The sequence below is a fragment of the Coffea arabica genome, chromosome 4e (assembly GCF_036785885.1).
Source record: "Coffea arabica cultivar ET-39 chromosome 4e, Coffea Arabica ET-39 HiFi, whole genome shotgun sequence".
Taxonomy (NCBI): domain Eukaryota; kingdom Viridiplantae; phylum Streptophyta; class Magnoliopsida; order Gentianales; family Rubiaceae; genus Coffea; species Coffea arabica.
In genome coordinates, this window is record NC_092317.1 from 3694668 (window position 1) to 3707544 (window position 12877).

Consider the following 12877-nt stretch of genomic DNA (forward strand, 5'->3'; position numbering starts at 1 on the left):
GATTTATTTGAAATAATTACTGTAACACTTTTTATGATGTGATGTATGTGAGATAAAAAAGATGATAAGAAAGATAAAAAGATGATTGAAATTTGTGAAGCAAATTATTTTATTTCAAATCTTGTTTGTCCAAACACACCAGACACTAAGAACTAAGGATGAATTGTATGGACAAAGGAAAGAAATGCACAAGCAACTAGAGCTGTTAAACGAACCGAACTGTTCGGTAACTCGGTTCATTTCGAACGAATTTTTTTGTTCGATTAATAATCGAGCGAACATGAGCATGTTCGCGAGTTTTAACGAACGTTCGCGAACATGGGCATAATTATCATTTGACAAATTTTAGAATTAATTTTATGGCTAGACTTTTATGTTTGGAGGGTTTTATTTGTTATTTTTATGTTAATGTTAGTTATATAGTTAATGAATAATAGAATTTAGTCACTTAGTGCTTTAATTATTTTTTAGAATGATTAATGATTTATATGGCATATTTAAGGCTTAAAATAATTTGGATTCGAACATTTCGAGCATGTTCGCGAACGGCTTGTTTATATTAAACGAGCCGAACACGAACACGAACACGAACACGAACACGAATACGAATTCGAACTCGAACATGAACTTTGTTTAATGAATCGAACAAACACAGGTTTGGAGTTCGAAAATTAACGAACGAACATGAACGTTGTTCGAATTGCTTAACGAACAGAGGTCAAATATGAGATACTCGGTTTGATTCGACTCGTTTACAGCTTTACAAGCAACTAAATTTAGATGGAATTAATTTTTTTTTTTTAAAAAAAAGAGTAAGGATGGAACGACAGTATATCTTAATATTCAAATCTAGCATGCCGGCAATATTGACAGTCCAGATACATGCACCTTGCAATTAAAGATTACATGGAAAGTATATGTACGAGGAACTAAGATGAAAAGGTAAAAACCATGTGTACAAATTAAGCTGACCATCATGGGGAGTCAACAACATTTTGCCAGTGCTTGATCCAGGCTTGACAATGTGCATCTTAAGTTTCAATGGATGCAAAAATTTTCACAAACTCCTGTTTGAACCCAACTAAAGATCAAGGTTTCTAGCCTTGGAAAGTTACTGAAATTTTCGCATCTAGCTGAGTAGAGGACAATATCAGCAACGTTGCAATACTTGCAGAATGTACATACGAACATTTGACAAAACAAACATATATACCACACTTGTCAAATTTATTCCACTTTGTACCCCTCTAATTTATACCCATCTAGCTTAGGGAGCTAGCAACTGTGGTGAATTCCTGATTGATACCATTGCTGAATCTAAAACTTGGGCTTCCTCCTCAATTTTCTTGTAAATATCACCTCTGTAGAAATGTCTTGTCCTAAACAAAACAAATGAAACAAGACATCCAAACAATGTGGCAGCAGTTATTATCTCAAAAGATCGCCTGTAACATTTCATGCCCTGGTATGTTAAACTTTCCCGACTTTCCTAGTGAGTCCCAATGTTGCTATTTGCTTCATAGCCACCTTGTCACAGAGATAGCCCGCCATTCTCAACATTCAACATGTAACAGCCAAATAGACTAGCCCGGCACCTAAATATTGTCAAGTCGAGTGGTATCTCTGCTTCTGCTCTGATTGCTTGTAATGATATTAAACAGCTATTAATGTGTCAATAACTAAAACAACCTTTTCAATAAGTTTATGGATTTAAGTGTACGATTATTACTAGCTCAACTCCTCAAACATTTAGTACAAGAATTCCAGAAAAGGAAGAAAGAAAAAAAAAAAAAAAGAATTCGAAAAAATTGATTGCCGTGCATGGGGGCATATTGCTGCATTCTAAATGATTGGGACTGAAACACAACTATTTAAAATATGAGGGACCTTTCTAGCAATTTATCCCAAAAAGGGACGTTCTCAGCTTATTTCACTAGGGTTTAATAAGTATTGGCAGCCTTGTATATCTTCCCCGCTCTCTCTATTTGTTCTCCGCAACAGGACCGCCACTGCTTATCGCTCCGACGGGTGTTTCTCCGGTGAGCTTTTGAGAAGACGACGTTAACATTGCTTCTCTTTGTTTTATTAATTATTATTTTATTTTTTTCTTAGCTTTAATTTAGAGGTTGTGCAGAGATTTAATACTATGGCGGAAGAGGAGCCGAAGCCGTTGAATTACATACCAGAGGTGATATTGAAGAAGAGGAAAAACAATGAGGAGTGGGCGATTAGGAGAAAGCAGCAGTTGGAGCAGAGAGTTAAGAAGCTCAAGTCGGATAATTTCGTTATTAAGAAGCCTGAACAGTTCATCCGAGAATATCGCGACAGGGTAATTTTTCTCTTAATTTCTTGCTTTTAAGGTACTAAATTTTGTTAAAGTTGTTCAATTCGTAATACTACCACTATTACTTGATCTCTGTTTCCTGTGAGTACAAAGAAGTTTGTAATACCACTAATAGCTTCAGAATTGATGTTTAACACAAGACTTTCTCCTAGCTGTCCTTTGATATTTTGAGCATACCTGATTCTGTATTTGGAAAATTTGAGCTTTCGAAGATTCTTCATGTATTAGTCCCAAACGTGTGTGTTTACATGAGGTTTTCTTCGTATTTGTGATCTGTGGCAATGAAGTTATGAATGCAAAAAACCTTGGACTATGATCTTGTCCTTGGGAAGGCTGTAATAATTGAATGCCCTTCTATTATGATCTGAAATGACTTCGTCCTCCTCTGTGTTGTGTGACATATGGGATGTAATCTAGTTTACCAAATTTGAAGAACAAAAACAGCGGAAAGAGGGAAGAAAGGGGTTCTTTTTTTTAGGTTTTTTTTTTTGGGGGGGTGGCGGGGAGGGGGACAAATGAAAATGCCAATTAGCAGAGCAAGTGCATCAAATTTTATAAATGATGAATCACTTGCATTGAAGGTTGGCAACAGTATAGTGATTCTCCGTGCCTTTCAAATTCACTCAGTTTTGATTATGGCCTCGAACAAATCACTACATTTTTCAAATCTCCCCCACCCCCTGTCCATGTGCATTAGTGTTGTTAGTCATCTGACTATAGTCTGCAGTTGAGTTATGTCCTTCTGATCTAATTCCAATGAATGCTATGTCATACATGTTGGAGCCACTGAAAAGCTTTGAGTACTCATTTGGTGGACATGGCTCTCTATAGTATTTTGGGTTGTACCACTTCTTTTCCGTTGCTATCCAGCAGCAGAACGTTATTGAGTTATGACCTTAAATTTCATTGACAAACTTTTCTACTATCTGCCTATGTTCTGGATGCTTGGTTATGATTTGCTAAAATTCTTACTGTGAAATATTGGTATCCATTGAGCTGCTAATTGGAAGGGGGACAAATGAAAATGCCAATTAGCAGAGCAAGTGCATCAAATTTTATAAATGATGAATCACTTGCATTGAAGGTTGGCAACAGCACCCATATAGTGATTCTCCGTGCCTTTCAAATTCACTCAGTTTTGATTATGGCCTCGAACAAATCACTACATTTTTCAAATCTCCCCCACCCCCTGTCCATGTGCATTAGTGTTGTTAGTCATCTGACTATAGTCTGCAGTTGAGTTATGTCCTTCTGATCTAATTCCAATGAATGCTATGTCATACATGTTGGAGCCACTGCAAAGCTTTGAGTGCTCATTTGGTGGACATGGCTCTCTATAGTATTTTGGGTTGTACCACTTCTTTTCCGTTGCTATCCAGCAGCAGAACGTTATTGAGTTATGACCTTAAATTTCATTGACAAACTTTTCTACTATCTGCCTATGTTCTGGATGCTTGGTTATGATTTGCTAAAATTCTTACAGTGAAATATTGGTATCCATTGAGCTGCTAATTGGGAGGGGCACAAATGAAAATGCCAATTAGCAGAGCAAGTGCATCAAATTTTATAAATGATGAATCACTTGCATTGAAGGTTGGCAACAGCACCCATATAGTGATTCTCCGTGCCTTTCAAATTCACTCAGTTTTGATTATGGCCTCGAACAAATCACTACATTTTTCAAATCTCCCCCACCCCCTGTCCATGTGCATTAGTGTTGTTAGTCATCTGACTATAGTCTGCAGTTGAGTTATGTCCTTCTGATCTAATTCCAATGAATGCTATGTCATACATGTTGGAGACACTGCAAAGCTTTGAGTGCTCATTTGGTGGACATGGCTCTCTATAGTATTTTGGGTTGTACCACTTCTTTTCCATTGCTATCCAGCAGCAGAACGTTATTGAGTTATGACCTTAAATTTCATTGACAAACTTTTCTACTATCTGCCTATATTCTGGATGCTTGGTCATGATTTGCTAAAATTCTTACAGTGAAATATTGGTATCCATTGAGCTGCTTTCAATATTTGTATTATCCTGCCTCTCATGTCTCATATGTCGAAGCTAATTTTATTTGGAAAACTGCAGCTTCAGAAACCAGCGCTTTTTGTCATCTGCATGTACTGTTGTGTTGTCTGATATCTTTGCGTCCTGATAGGCTAATATATTTGTCATTTGCTGTTTGGCCAGGAGATGGACCTTGTCCAAATGAAAAACAGGAAGAAGCAACTTATACGGAGTGGCGTGATACCCGACTCCAAGCTTCTATTTGTCGTACGCATAGGAGGGTGGGTATCTAGACATCTTATTCACTTCCAATTAGTCAATACAATGATCTATTAGATCTTATCCTTGGACATTTATGAGTTATTTGGGGTGCCTTTAAAATTGTACATCAATTCGCCATTTTTTATTTGTTTCAGAAAGAATGATATGCATCCAAACACACGGAAGGTTTTGTATTCCTTGAGACTGAGGAGAGTGTTTAATGGTGTCTTTCTCAAGGCGAATGGAAGGATAATGGAGATTTTGAAGAAAGTGGAGCCTTACATCACTTATGGGTATGCCAAAGCTGAACCGTATTGCTGCTGATTCATATGAAGTTACAAGCTATACTTAATAGCATGTGAATTCTGTTATGTTTTTATTGAGTTGTACGTATATCTGCTCCTTTTAGAGGTCTGCTTGACATGCTGACTTGAAACAAATGATTGGCTTATCCCTGATAAAACCTTGGGACAATTGATTGACTGTACTTGCTCGCAACTGCCCACCTTGATTTGCTGCATGTCATCTCTTTTTTGAGTTCAATCTTCCTCCAGTTCTCCGTTATCGTTCTTGAAATCTAATTGCTTGACAACTCTGTGTTGTGTAACTTTGTGAGAATTTAGCTTTTTTTGCTGGCAAATACATCTGTTCTCATCTTTACACGAGGTGGTTGTCCAAATAACATGTTGCAATTCTGCAATTTCAGTAAAAGATGGTTAGCTGTACATAAGCATACTGAATACAGGTTATATTTCTGTTCTTGTTTTGCGTCCGCTGGCTTCTCAGAAATACATGTTCACTTATAGGTATCCTAATCTGAAGAGTGTGAAGGATTTGATATACAAGAAAGGCGTGGCAAAATTTGAAAAACAGAGGGTTCCTTTAACTGACAACAACATTGTTGAACAGGTATGAGAGAGAGATCACTTCTTTGTTGCTTGGGTCCTGTCTGTAGTTGCTTATTAAGATTAGCAATAACGCGTTTCAATAAATTTTTGCAGGCATTGGGCCAGTTTAACATAATATGCTTAGAAGATATTGTAAATGAGATCACAAATGTCGGCCCACACTTTCAGGAGGTCTCCAGTTTTCTTTGCCCTTTTACTCTCAACAAGCCTGTAAAGGCATTGCAGGGCAAGAGGAGACGATACAAGGACGGTGGGGATTCTGGAAATCGTGAGGATGACATCAATGAGCTGCTTCGCAAGATGAATTAACACGTTGATGGAGTTCCTTATCTAGATATTAAGTCAACGAGCTGATGTACTTTTTTTTCTTTTTTTTTTGGGAATTAACCAGTTCAAGTACTTTAAAAGCTTTGGAGCATGTAGCTGTAATTCTTTGTTCCGTTAATTAAGGAATGCGTATCATGTAGTAATATAAGGATTTTGTCTTTAATGCAGTTGCACGGTAACAGAATGGAATTTATCATTGTAGTATACTTGGTTAACAACAATACTAATCTGAAAGTAATGAATGATCGGAAAAGAAAAATGGAGTAATTAGTGGTCCAGTTACAAAATGATTGTATGAGAAGCAAAATTTTAAACATAGCCTCAGGCTACGATTGGCTATATTCTGCATTCAGAAGATGTAAACTAGCAAGTAATCAATTTTCGCATACAGGCCAAGAAGTGAAACATGCCCCGTAGCCGCGGCATGTCATTTGAAAGTGTCCGCCAAATGGAACCTTTGTGCCGAATTCGAGGACGTGGTGTACATTACGCCAGGATTCGAGGACGTCCAAGCTCTTGAAGCCGAAAGCCTGAATCATTGCGCCATTTAGATTTAGGTGTACATCATTATGTTGTTTGTTGTTGAACTTTGTCTAGACGGCATGCAAACGGTTAACCTTAATCAAAACGAATAGCAGCTTATACGAATGCTCTGGTGTTTGACATGGAACACGGTGATGACTGGTTAGCCCTAGACAAACTCTACCACGTCCTGTTCGGCTTCTGCGCCACTATCATTTTCACTCTCCTTGCTTCCCGGACCCGCTACGCTTTCATCCGCAACCGTTCAACCTGGGTTGGGTCCGTACTTTCATTGATGGCTGGCGCTTCCAAGGAGGTTGCAGACGAGATGGGCTACTTCAAATCCGCCGGTGCTTCAGCCAAAGATGCTGTCGCCGACCTCTTCGGGACTTTAATTGCTGTTTTTGCTCTTTGCTTGACTGAATCATTTAATATCCCGGTGGGACTCGGATCTGATTATTCGGATCAAGTTAAGAGGGTCGAGATGGTTTGAGATTGACCTCGTCAGGTGCAAAGAGGACATAAAGCTGTCCACTTGTGAAGGAATCATCTGTCAGGTTAGCTGGATTCATTTGATGGGTGTTTTTCGTTGCTCAGAAATTCCAAATTAATATGCAGTTTTCCTCATCTTTTTGTGATGGTTGCTTCTGTTGATGAAGGATGTGAAGTTTCAAATTCGTGGATGCACTTAGCTGTAGAGGTAATAGCTACGTGATTAATCTGTTTTCTGAATGATTTGATATTTGGCCATTTCAGATGACTTTACCTATTTATTCTCTCTTTCGAAGTCGGTAATTTGAGATGATATCCTCTGTATGCATATCTGTTCATTTGGAATTCATAGAGGGGTCAATTAGTTTTCATGAAGGGGTAAAGGTGACGACTTTGTTGATTGGTTTTCATGAATTTGCTACTTGACTAGCTGTTTGATTTTTAACCTGTCCTAGAACTGAAAGTATATATCCTGTGGTAAAAGTTAGATTATTCCACCAATAAAGTGTGTTGTGTGTCGTTTGTATAGACACTTCGGTGTCGTTTGTTTCACGAGGATCTTCGGGAATGTGCATCCCCTTCCAATAACAGGGCTGTTAAAGGTAAACTCATGGTTTGGAGTGATTTAGGAAGTGATTATTATTGTTAATTATTGTTTAAAAGTGATACAATTTGGTTGAAACTTGAAAGGACACCTAAATGATGCTGCATTGCTGTCCATCAGCGATGTTGATTTCGTGGAACTGCAATGCACTTGTTTGATTGTTACTCATCCTCCTTCGGGAGATGTAAACACACCATAAACAGGATTGACACTGATGTAAACTGTTTTTTAAGAAAATACTGTGGCTGACCTCATAACAATCAGTTGCATCTTAGAAACTCCCAATTTTTATTTATTTGTTTGTTTAGAAACTCCATGTTATTGGTCCAGGATTTGTCCATTCTTGAAAACTAGTCTCCTTAGCATTCACAGACTTGTGCTTTATTCAAACTGGTGATCGATGCACACTCGATGTGTGTGCAATCTTGGTACTTTGTTGCTATTTCTAGTCAAATCATCAGCCTTTCCTACCTATTTAGTCTGATGTAACCTGAAAATTCTGGGTGAAGTATGGTAAAACAACGAATAGGCTGAGATGAGATGTTTGGAGCAACACTTGATCTGTTGCACTGCGTTCTGGGATAAATGCTGAAGCATGTAGCTGGTCTTGTTGCAGGTGTTGTTGAGTTGCAGAAATGGTGGCTGTGACAATGGTTTGTTGGTCTCCTCATGTTTGGACAGTTACGCCATCAAGGATTGGCTGAAGCAGCATAACAATCTGAGAATCTGGTTTGGAGTTCATACGCAGGACTTAACGAATTGACATCGTATAATCCTCCGGCTATGTGCATTATCTAATTCTGGCAGCCGATTTCCAATTTGCTCAAACATCTGATACACGCATCTGCTTTGTAATGACTTCAATATCTCTACTGCTCCCGTTGAACTACATTGCCAACTGGATTGCTTTCCAGTGTTATCCTTTTCCACCCTGTCCTACAAATCTTTCAACCGTGATAGATCTTCATACCCATCGTGCAGTTCTGCAGGGAGTAATAGAGGCCATGGACTCAAAGGCTTCTGCAATAGCCTCCTCTTTGGGTGGACTCTTATGATTCTTGTACTTCGGGGTGGATCTAGATACCTTTTTTTTTTCAGTTGGTTCAATGTTTGCTAAAACGCAGAGAATATCTCATCACTTTCTTAAGAAATTTGTAAAGCAAATGCCTTAAATTCGTTTCTTTAATCGTTTAATTCCACCCTTAGCACCAAGGCTTGTTTTTGGCACGAGACAGCTGGGCCGTTCTAAAAAATCTCCCAGAGCCTGCCTCATATAGCAACAAGAAGGATGGCAAATTGGCAAGACTTGAACTGATAATTTTCATGGTATTAATTCTTACCATTTTGTCACAATGAGACAATTCATAGATACAGGCAACGATGCTAGCAAGACTCGAACTAATGATCTTACAATACAGCTCTTAAATTCTTTTCAACTAAATAAACTAGAATTGAAAATCTCACAATACAGTTATTGCTTCCTTTTCATCTAAGCTATGCATATCCTCTCAACCAAGCTATGTGCCAAAGCAAAAATACAAATTTGGAATTTTAGCCCCGTAGAATAATCATCTATTTATGAAACATTATACTAGCTAGACTATGTGATGAAAAAAAAAAAGCCAGGCTATACGATGGATGAGCTTAAACTCTAATTTTTCATTTTATAACTCTAATTTCGCTTTGATGACATTTTTTTTTGGGCGAAAGTAGTTCAACAGAAAATTAAACAAAAATAAAAGGGTGGTAAGTAGGGATGTACGCGAATAGCTTGGTCAATGGCTTGGCTTGAACTCGGTTTGACCGAGTTCGAGCTACTCGAGTACACATTTGAGTCGAGTTCAAGTCAGAATTTTGCAGCTCATCGAGCCGTATAATTTAAATAATATATATAATATAAATAATATATATGTACTATAATTATAAAATGATCATTATGGATATAACTTATACTAAATTTACAAGTAAGGTGTCGAGTCAAAAAGCTTAATTGCTCGACTGAATAAGGCTTGACTAAAGGTCGAGCCTTGTCGATTCTCATCTCGAGCTTTTAAAGATTTTCTCGAGTCAAACTCGAGTTTGAGATTTTTCGACTCAATCGAACTCGAGCTCTAAGTTATTTATAGGTTAAGTCGAGCTCGAGTATAAGCTGTATAGCAATACTCGAGCTCGACTCGGCTCGAGTATAGCAGTACTGGTAAGCTCTGTAGTGGGCCTTGGTCTTTGGACTGGTTACCTATGCTTGAAACGGGCCAAGAACAACACAACAGTCTGATCTGAAGTCTGAATAGACATAGAGAGCCCAGGGGCAATTAAGTCAAGAAAATTAACTAGGGTTTCTGATGAGGGTATAAGGGCTATATATTTATTTCAGTCATCAGTAAAGAAGCCAGCCTTCGTGTTCATTTTCCGGAAACCAGAACAACCCTAGTTTCCGCCAGTTTCCCCCGCCCGACAGGCAAAAGAGCAAAAGCGAGAGAGGGATTGACAAAACAATGGCGACTGCTACTACGCAGAAACAGCTGTCGACGAAGGAGGCCGACATCCAAATGATGTTGGCCGCCGAAGTCCACCTCGGTACCAAAAACTGCGATTTCCAGATGGAGCGCTACGTCTTCAAGCGCCGCAACGACGGTAAATTCCCATTCTATTTTATTTTGATCATATTTTAAATTTATTTTTTAAATTAATTTGTTAGTACTGTGCTATGTCGTTACTCGTCTGGTGTATGAGGATCTTATGGTATTCTAGATGTCTAATCGTTCTGGTATTATTTGCCTTGTTAGGTTCTCACATTTTCGGGCAATTATCTTTTAGTAGTCAATTCTGATGGTAGTGCAAGTCCTGACGAGTATGATGGGATCTCAATTTTGAAGTTAAATTATGGGGAATAAATTTCTGATTTTAGGTGTGAGTGACAATCTTTGAATATGTCGGGCTTTTTCTTTCGTCTCGTTTGAAGTTAAATTATGCCTAACGTTATGATCTAGCTGGAACTGAATGAAACTTGAAATGGTGCAGAATTAGGAATTTGGCTTCTGTTACTCTAAAATTAGGACACCTGACGTAGAATTTTGGACGAGCAGCTAGGTTGTAGGCTTAGCTAGTTGTAGATGGCCTTTTTTTCGGTGTGCTTGAAAGCTTTACTGAATGTGCTTGTGAGTCTTTGCCACTGGCCATTTGGTCCAGTGGTCATCACCATTAAAGGTGACGCTGGAGGTCAGGGGTTCAATCCCTGCCTTCCACAAATTTGCCACAATCTGTGGTGGTCTTAATTGACCTTCATTGATAGAGTCTGTACTCACATCGAACCCCCTCCCCTTCCCCTTAGATTATGCTAGATTAGGTTATAGGACATCTATCGTTGCGACAAAAAAAAGTGCTTGTGAGTCTTTTACTTTTGTTTTTATTGTATGTTGATTTTTATTGTTAACGGCTCAGGAATTCACATCATTAACCTTGCAAAAACATGGGAAAAGCTTCAAATGGCTGCGAGGGCTATCGTTGCGATTGAGAATCCTCAGGACATTATTGTCCAATCTGCCAGGCCATATGGTCAGAGGGCTGTCTTGAAATTCGCTCAGTACACCCATACTCATGCAATTGCTGGGCGCCACACTCCTGGTACCTTCACCAACCAGCTCCAAACCTCATTCAGTGAGCCTCGTCTCCTTATCCTTACAGATCCAAGAACTGATCATCAGGTTATCCCTCGTTCTTGTTTGAGGTTTACCAACTGGGCTTTTAAAATAAAAAATATGGACGGAATTGTCTTGCTTGTTATGATTCTCAAACTTCTTTTGAACTACCTGCAGCCTATTAAGGAAGCAGCTCTGTCAAACATCCCAACCATTGCTTTTTGCGACACTGATTCCCCTATGCGATATGTTGATATTGGTATCCCTGCTAACAACAAGGGGAAACACAGTATTGGTTGCTTGTTCTGGCTTTTAGCAAGGATGGTTCTACAGATGCGTGGTGTTATCCCACAGGGTCACAAGTGGGACGTTATGGTAAACACTACTGTGTTTTTGTTTTGATTTCACATCTATCAGTAATTTTGCTCATTCAAATGGGGAATATGCTCCAATTGATATTCCCCAATTGACTTCTGAAGTTTGATGATGTTTGAAATCTTCATAATTTCTTGTTTGGATTAACATGATGTTCTGACACACATAAACAAGTGGCAGCAAATTAGACTGAAATTTGTTTCTGTTACTTTGCATGTCTGAAATATAGTTCTTTTTTTTGCATTTTGGCAGGTGGACCTGTTTTTCTACAGGGAGCCTGAGGAGGCCAAGGAACCACAAGAAGAGGAGGCACCTGCTCCAGATTATGGTGACTTTACTTCTGCAGCTCTTGGAGTTCAGGATAGTTGGGGTACTAGCAATATTCCAGAGGGAGAATGGACAATGGCTGCCCAACCTCCCATTCCTGCAGTTCCTGCAGCTGGTTGGCCTGCAGAGCCTGGTTAGTTTCTGTCCTTTAAAACAAATAATATTATACGAAAAGTGTTTTACTGCCAAGTTTTTGTATTTAAGTGTATAATGTGAAATGGTGAATTGGCTGTCCTTATTTTGTTAGATGCTGCCACCAGTTTATGGCTTAAACTTTTTTAGTTAAAAAACAAGTGTTTTTGAGTATCTTTTAATTCTGCAACTTTTGTTATCTATCCTTGGTACATTGATGTCCCTAAGCTTACTGCTTGTGATCCATTTGTGTTGAATCGTGCATTGTTTTTATTTTGTATCCTAACCCTGTCAACTAATTGTGGAAATTTGTCTTCTGATTGTCTTCAGTCCCTGCAGTATCAACTGACGGATGGGAGGCAACTGCTGCACCACCAATGGCTCCTGGAGTTAGCCCCATGGCTCCTGGAGTTAACCCCGTGGCTCCCCCCGGTGGGGATTGGGAGTAGAAGTTTTTGTTAGGGAACATTTTGTTAATTTGTCCTCCTACCTTAAGCCATGCAATCTGCTTAGCTTGAACATCTGTTAGTTTATGGTCTGAATCCTGCCATAGTTATTTTTGTAGCGGTTGAGCTTAAAGAAAATTCTCTGATACAGTTCCAAAATGGTGTTATATGTTTGTCTCAAAACTATAGAGCTTATCTTCTGCTGATATGCTGGTGGATGTTTTTTGAAAATTTTGCATGTTGGGCATTTTCAAGTCAAAAACTAAGTTGATTATATTATGCTTTGTGCACGCAACCTAGTGTGAAGTTTGATCCCTAAGAAAAAAAATGTGTTGGTACTGGTTTGCCTTGCCAGTTGTGCAATCCCTTAAAACGGGGTAAAAGCATTTTCATCTTGAAATCGATCGCTCCTGGTAACAGCTGAATGTGGCACTTCCTATTCTTGTATTGCGCGTTCTAATGAATTCTTGTGCATTCAAGTGGATATTAGACCT

At 38.8% G+C, this 12877-nt stretch overlaps 3 protein-coding genes and 3 non-coding genes across 7 annotated transcripts; all 6 read left to right on the forward strand.

Moving 5' to 3' along the window:
* Positions 1-1912: 1912 nt before the first annotated feature.
* Positions 1913-6010, forward strand: LOC113742700 (large ribosomal subunit protein uL30z). 2 transcript variants are annotated; one of them, XM_027270615.2, is made up of 6 exons: positions 1913-2039; positions 2135-2329; positions 4535-4632; positions 4768-4905; positions 5419-5521; positions 5614-6010. In XM_027270615.2, exons 2-6 carry the CDS (start codon positions 2147-2149, stop codon positions 5827-5829), a joined length of 738 nt encoding a protein of 245 aa, XP_027126416.1. In that variant the 5' UTR covers positions 1913-2039; positions 2135-2146; the 3' UTR covers positions 5830-6010. The 2 variants fall into 2 exon arrangements, with proteins under 2 accessions (XP_027126416.1, XP_027126417.1); XM_027270616.2 differs by having other exon boundaries at positions 1954-2039; positions 2124-2329.
* On the forward strand, positions 2879-3004 carry LOC113743068 (small nucleolar RNA snoR86). The gene has a single exon (XR_003460958.1). It is a non-coding gene; the product is annotated as a small nucleolar RNA snoR86 (small nucleolar RNA).
* LOC113743069 (small nucleolar RNA snoR86) lies at positions 3382-3513 on the forward strand. Its single transcript, XR_003460959.1, has one exon. It is a non-coding gene; the product is annotated as a small nucleolar RNA snoR86 (small nucleolar RNA).
* Positions 3891-4022, forward strand: LOC113743070 (small nucleolar RNA snoR86). The gene has a single exon (XR_003460960.1). It is a non-coding gene; the product is annotated as a small nucleolar RNA snoR86 (small nucleolar RNA).
* Positions 6011-6114: 104 nt separating the features above from the next.
* On the forward strand, positions 6115-8646 carry LOC113742701 (uncharacterized). Its single transcript, XM_027270617.2, has 3 exons — positions 6115-6926; positions 7029-7069; positions 8082-8646. The coding sequence occupies exon 1, from the start codon at positions 6512-6514 to the stop codon at positions 6860-6862; it is 351 nt and encodes a 116-aa protein (XP_027126418.1). The 5' UTR covers positions 6115-6511; the 3' UTR covers positions 6863-6926; positions 7029-7069; positions 8082-8646.
* A 1192-nt stretch (positions 8647-9838) lies between these two features.
* Positions 9839-12589, forward strand: LOC113742526 (small ribosomal subunit protein uS2y-like). The gene is made up of 5 exons (XM_027270362.2): positions 9839-10099; positions 10907-11169; positions 11281-11478; positions 11731-11938; positions 12268-12589. Exons 1-5 carry the CDS (start codon positions 9961-9963, stop codon positions 12384-12386), a joined length of 927 nt encoding a protein of 308 aa, XP_027126163.1. The 5' UTR covers positions 9839-9960; the 3' UTR covers positions 12387-12589.
* Positions 12590-12877: the final 288 nt, after the last annotated feature.

Coding starts and splice junctions, on each gene's coding strand:
- LOC113742700 (XM_027270615.2), top strand. CDS start 2,147: ATGGCGGAAGAGGAGCCGAAGCCGTTGAATTACATACCAGAGGTGATA. Junction 2,330..4,534: donor TCCGAGAATATCGCGACAGG/GTAATTTTTCTC, acceptor CTGTTTGGCCAG/GAGATGGACCTTGTCCAAAT. Junction 4,633..4,767: donor TTTGTCGTACGCATAGGAGG/GTGGGTATCTAG, acceptor TATTTGTTTCAG/AAAGAATGATATGCATCCAA.
- LOC113742701 (XM_027270617.2), top strand. CDS start 6,512: ATGGAACACGGTGATGACTGGTTAGCCCTAGACAAACTCTACCACGTC.
- LOC113742526 (XM_027270362.2), top strand. CDS start 9,961: ATGGCGACTGCTACTACGCAGAAACAGCTGTCGACGAAGGAGGCCGAC. Junction 11,479..11,730: donor GTCACAAGTGGGACGTTATG/GTAAACACTACT, acceptor GCATTTTGGCAG/GTGGACCTGTTTTTCTACAG. Junction 11,939..12,267: donor TGGTTGGCCTGCAGAGCCTG/GTTAGTTTCTGT, acceptor GATTGTCTTCAG/TCCCTGCAGTATCAACTGAC.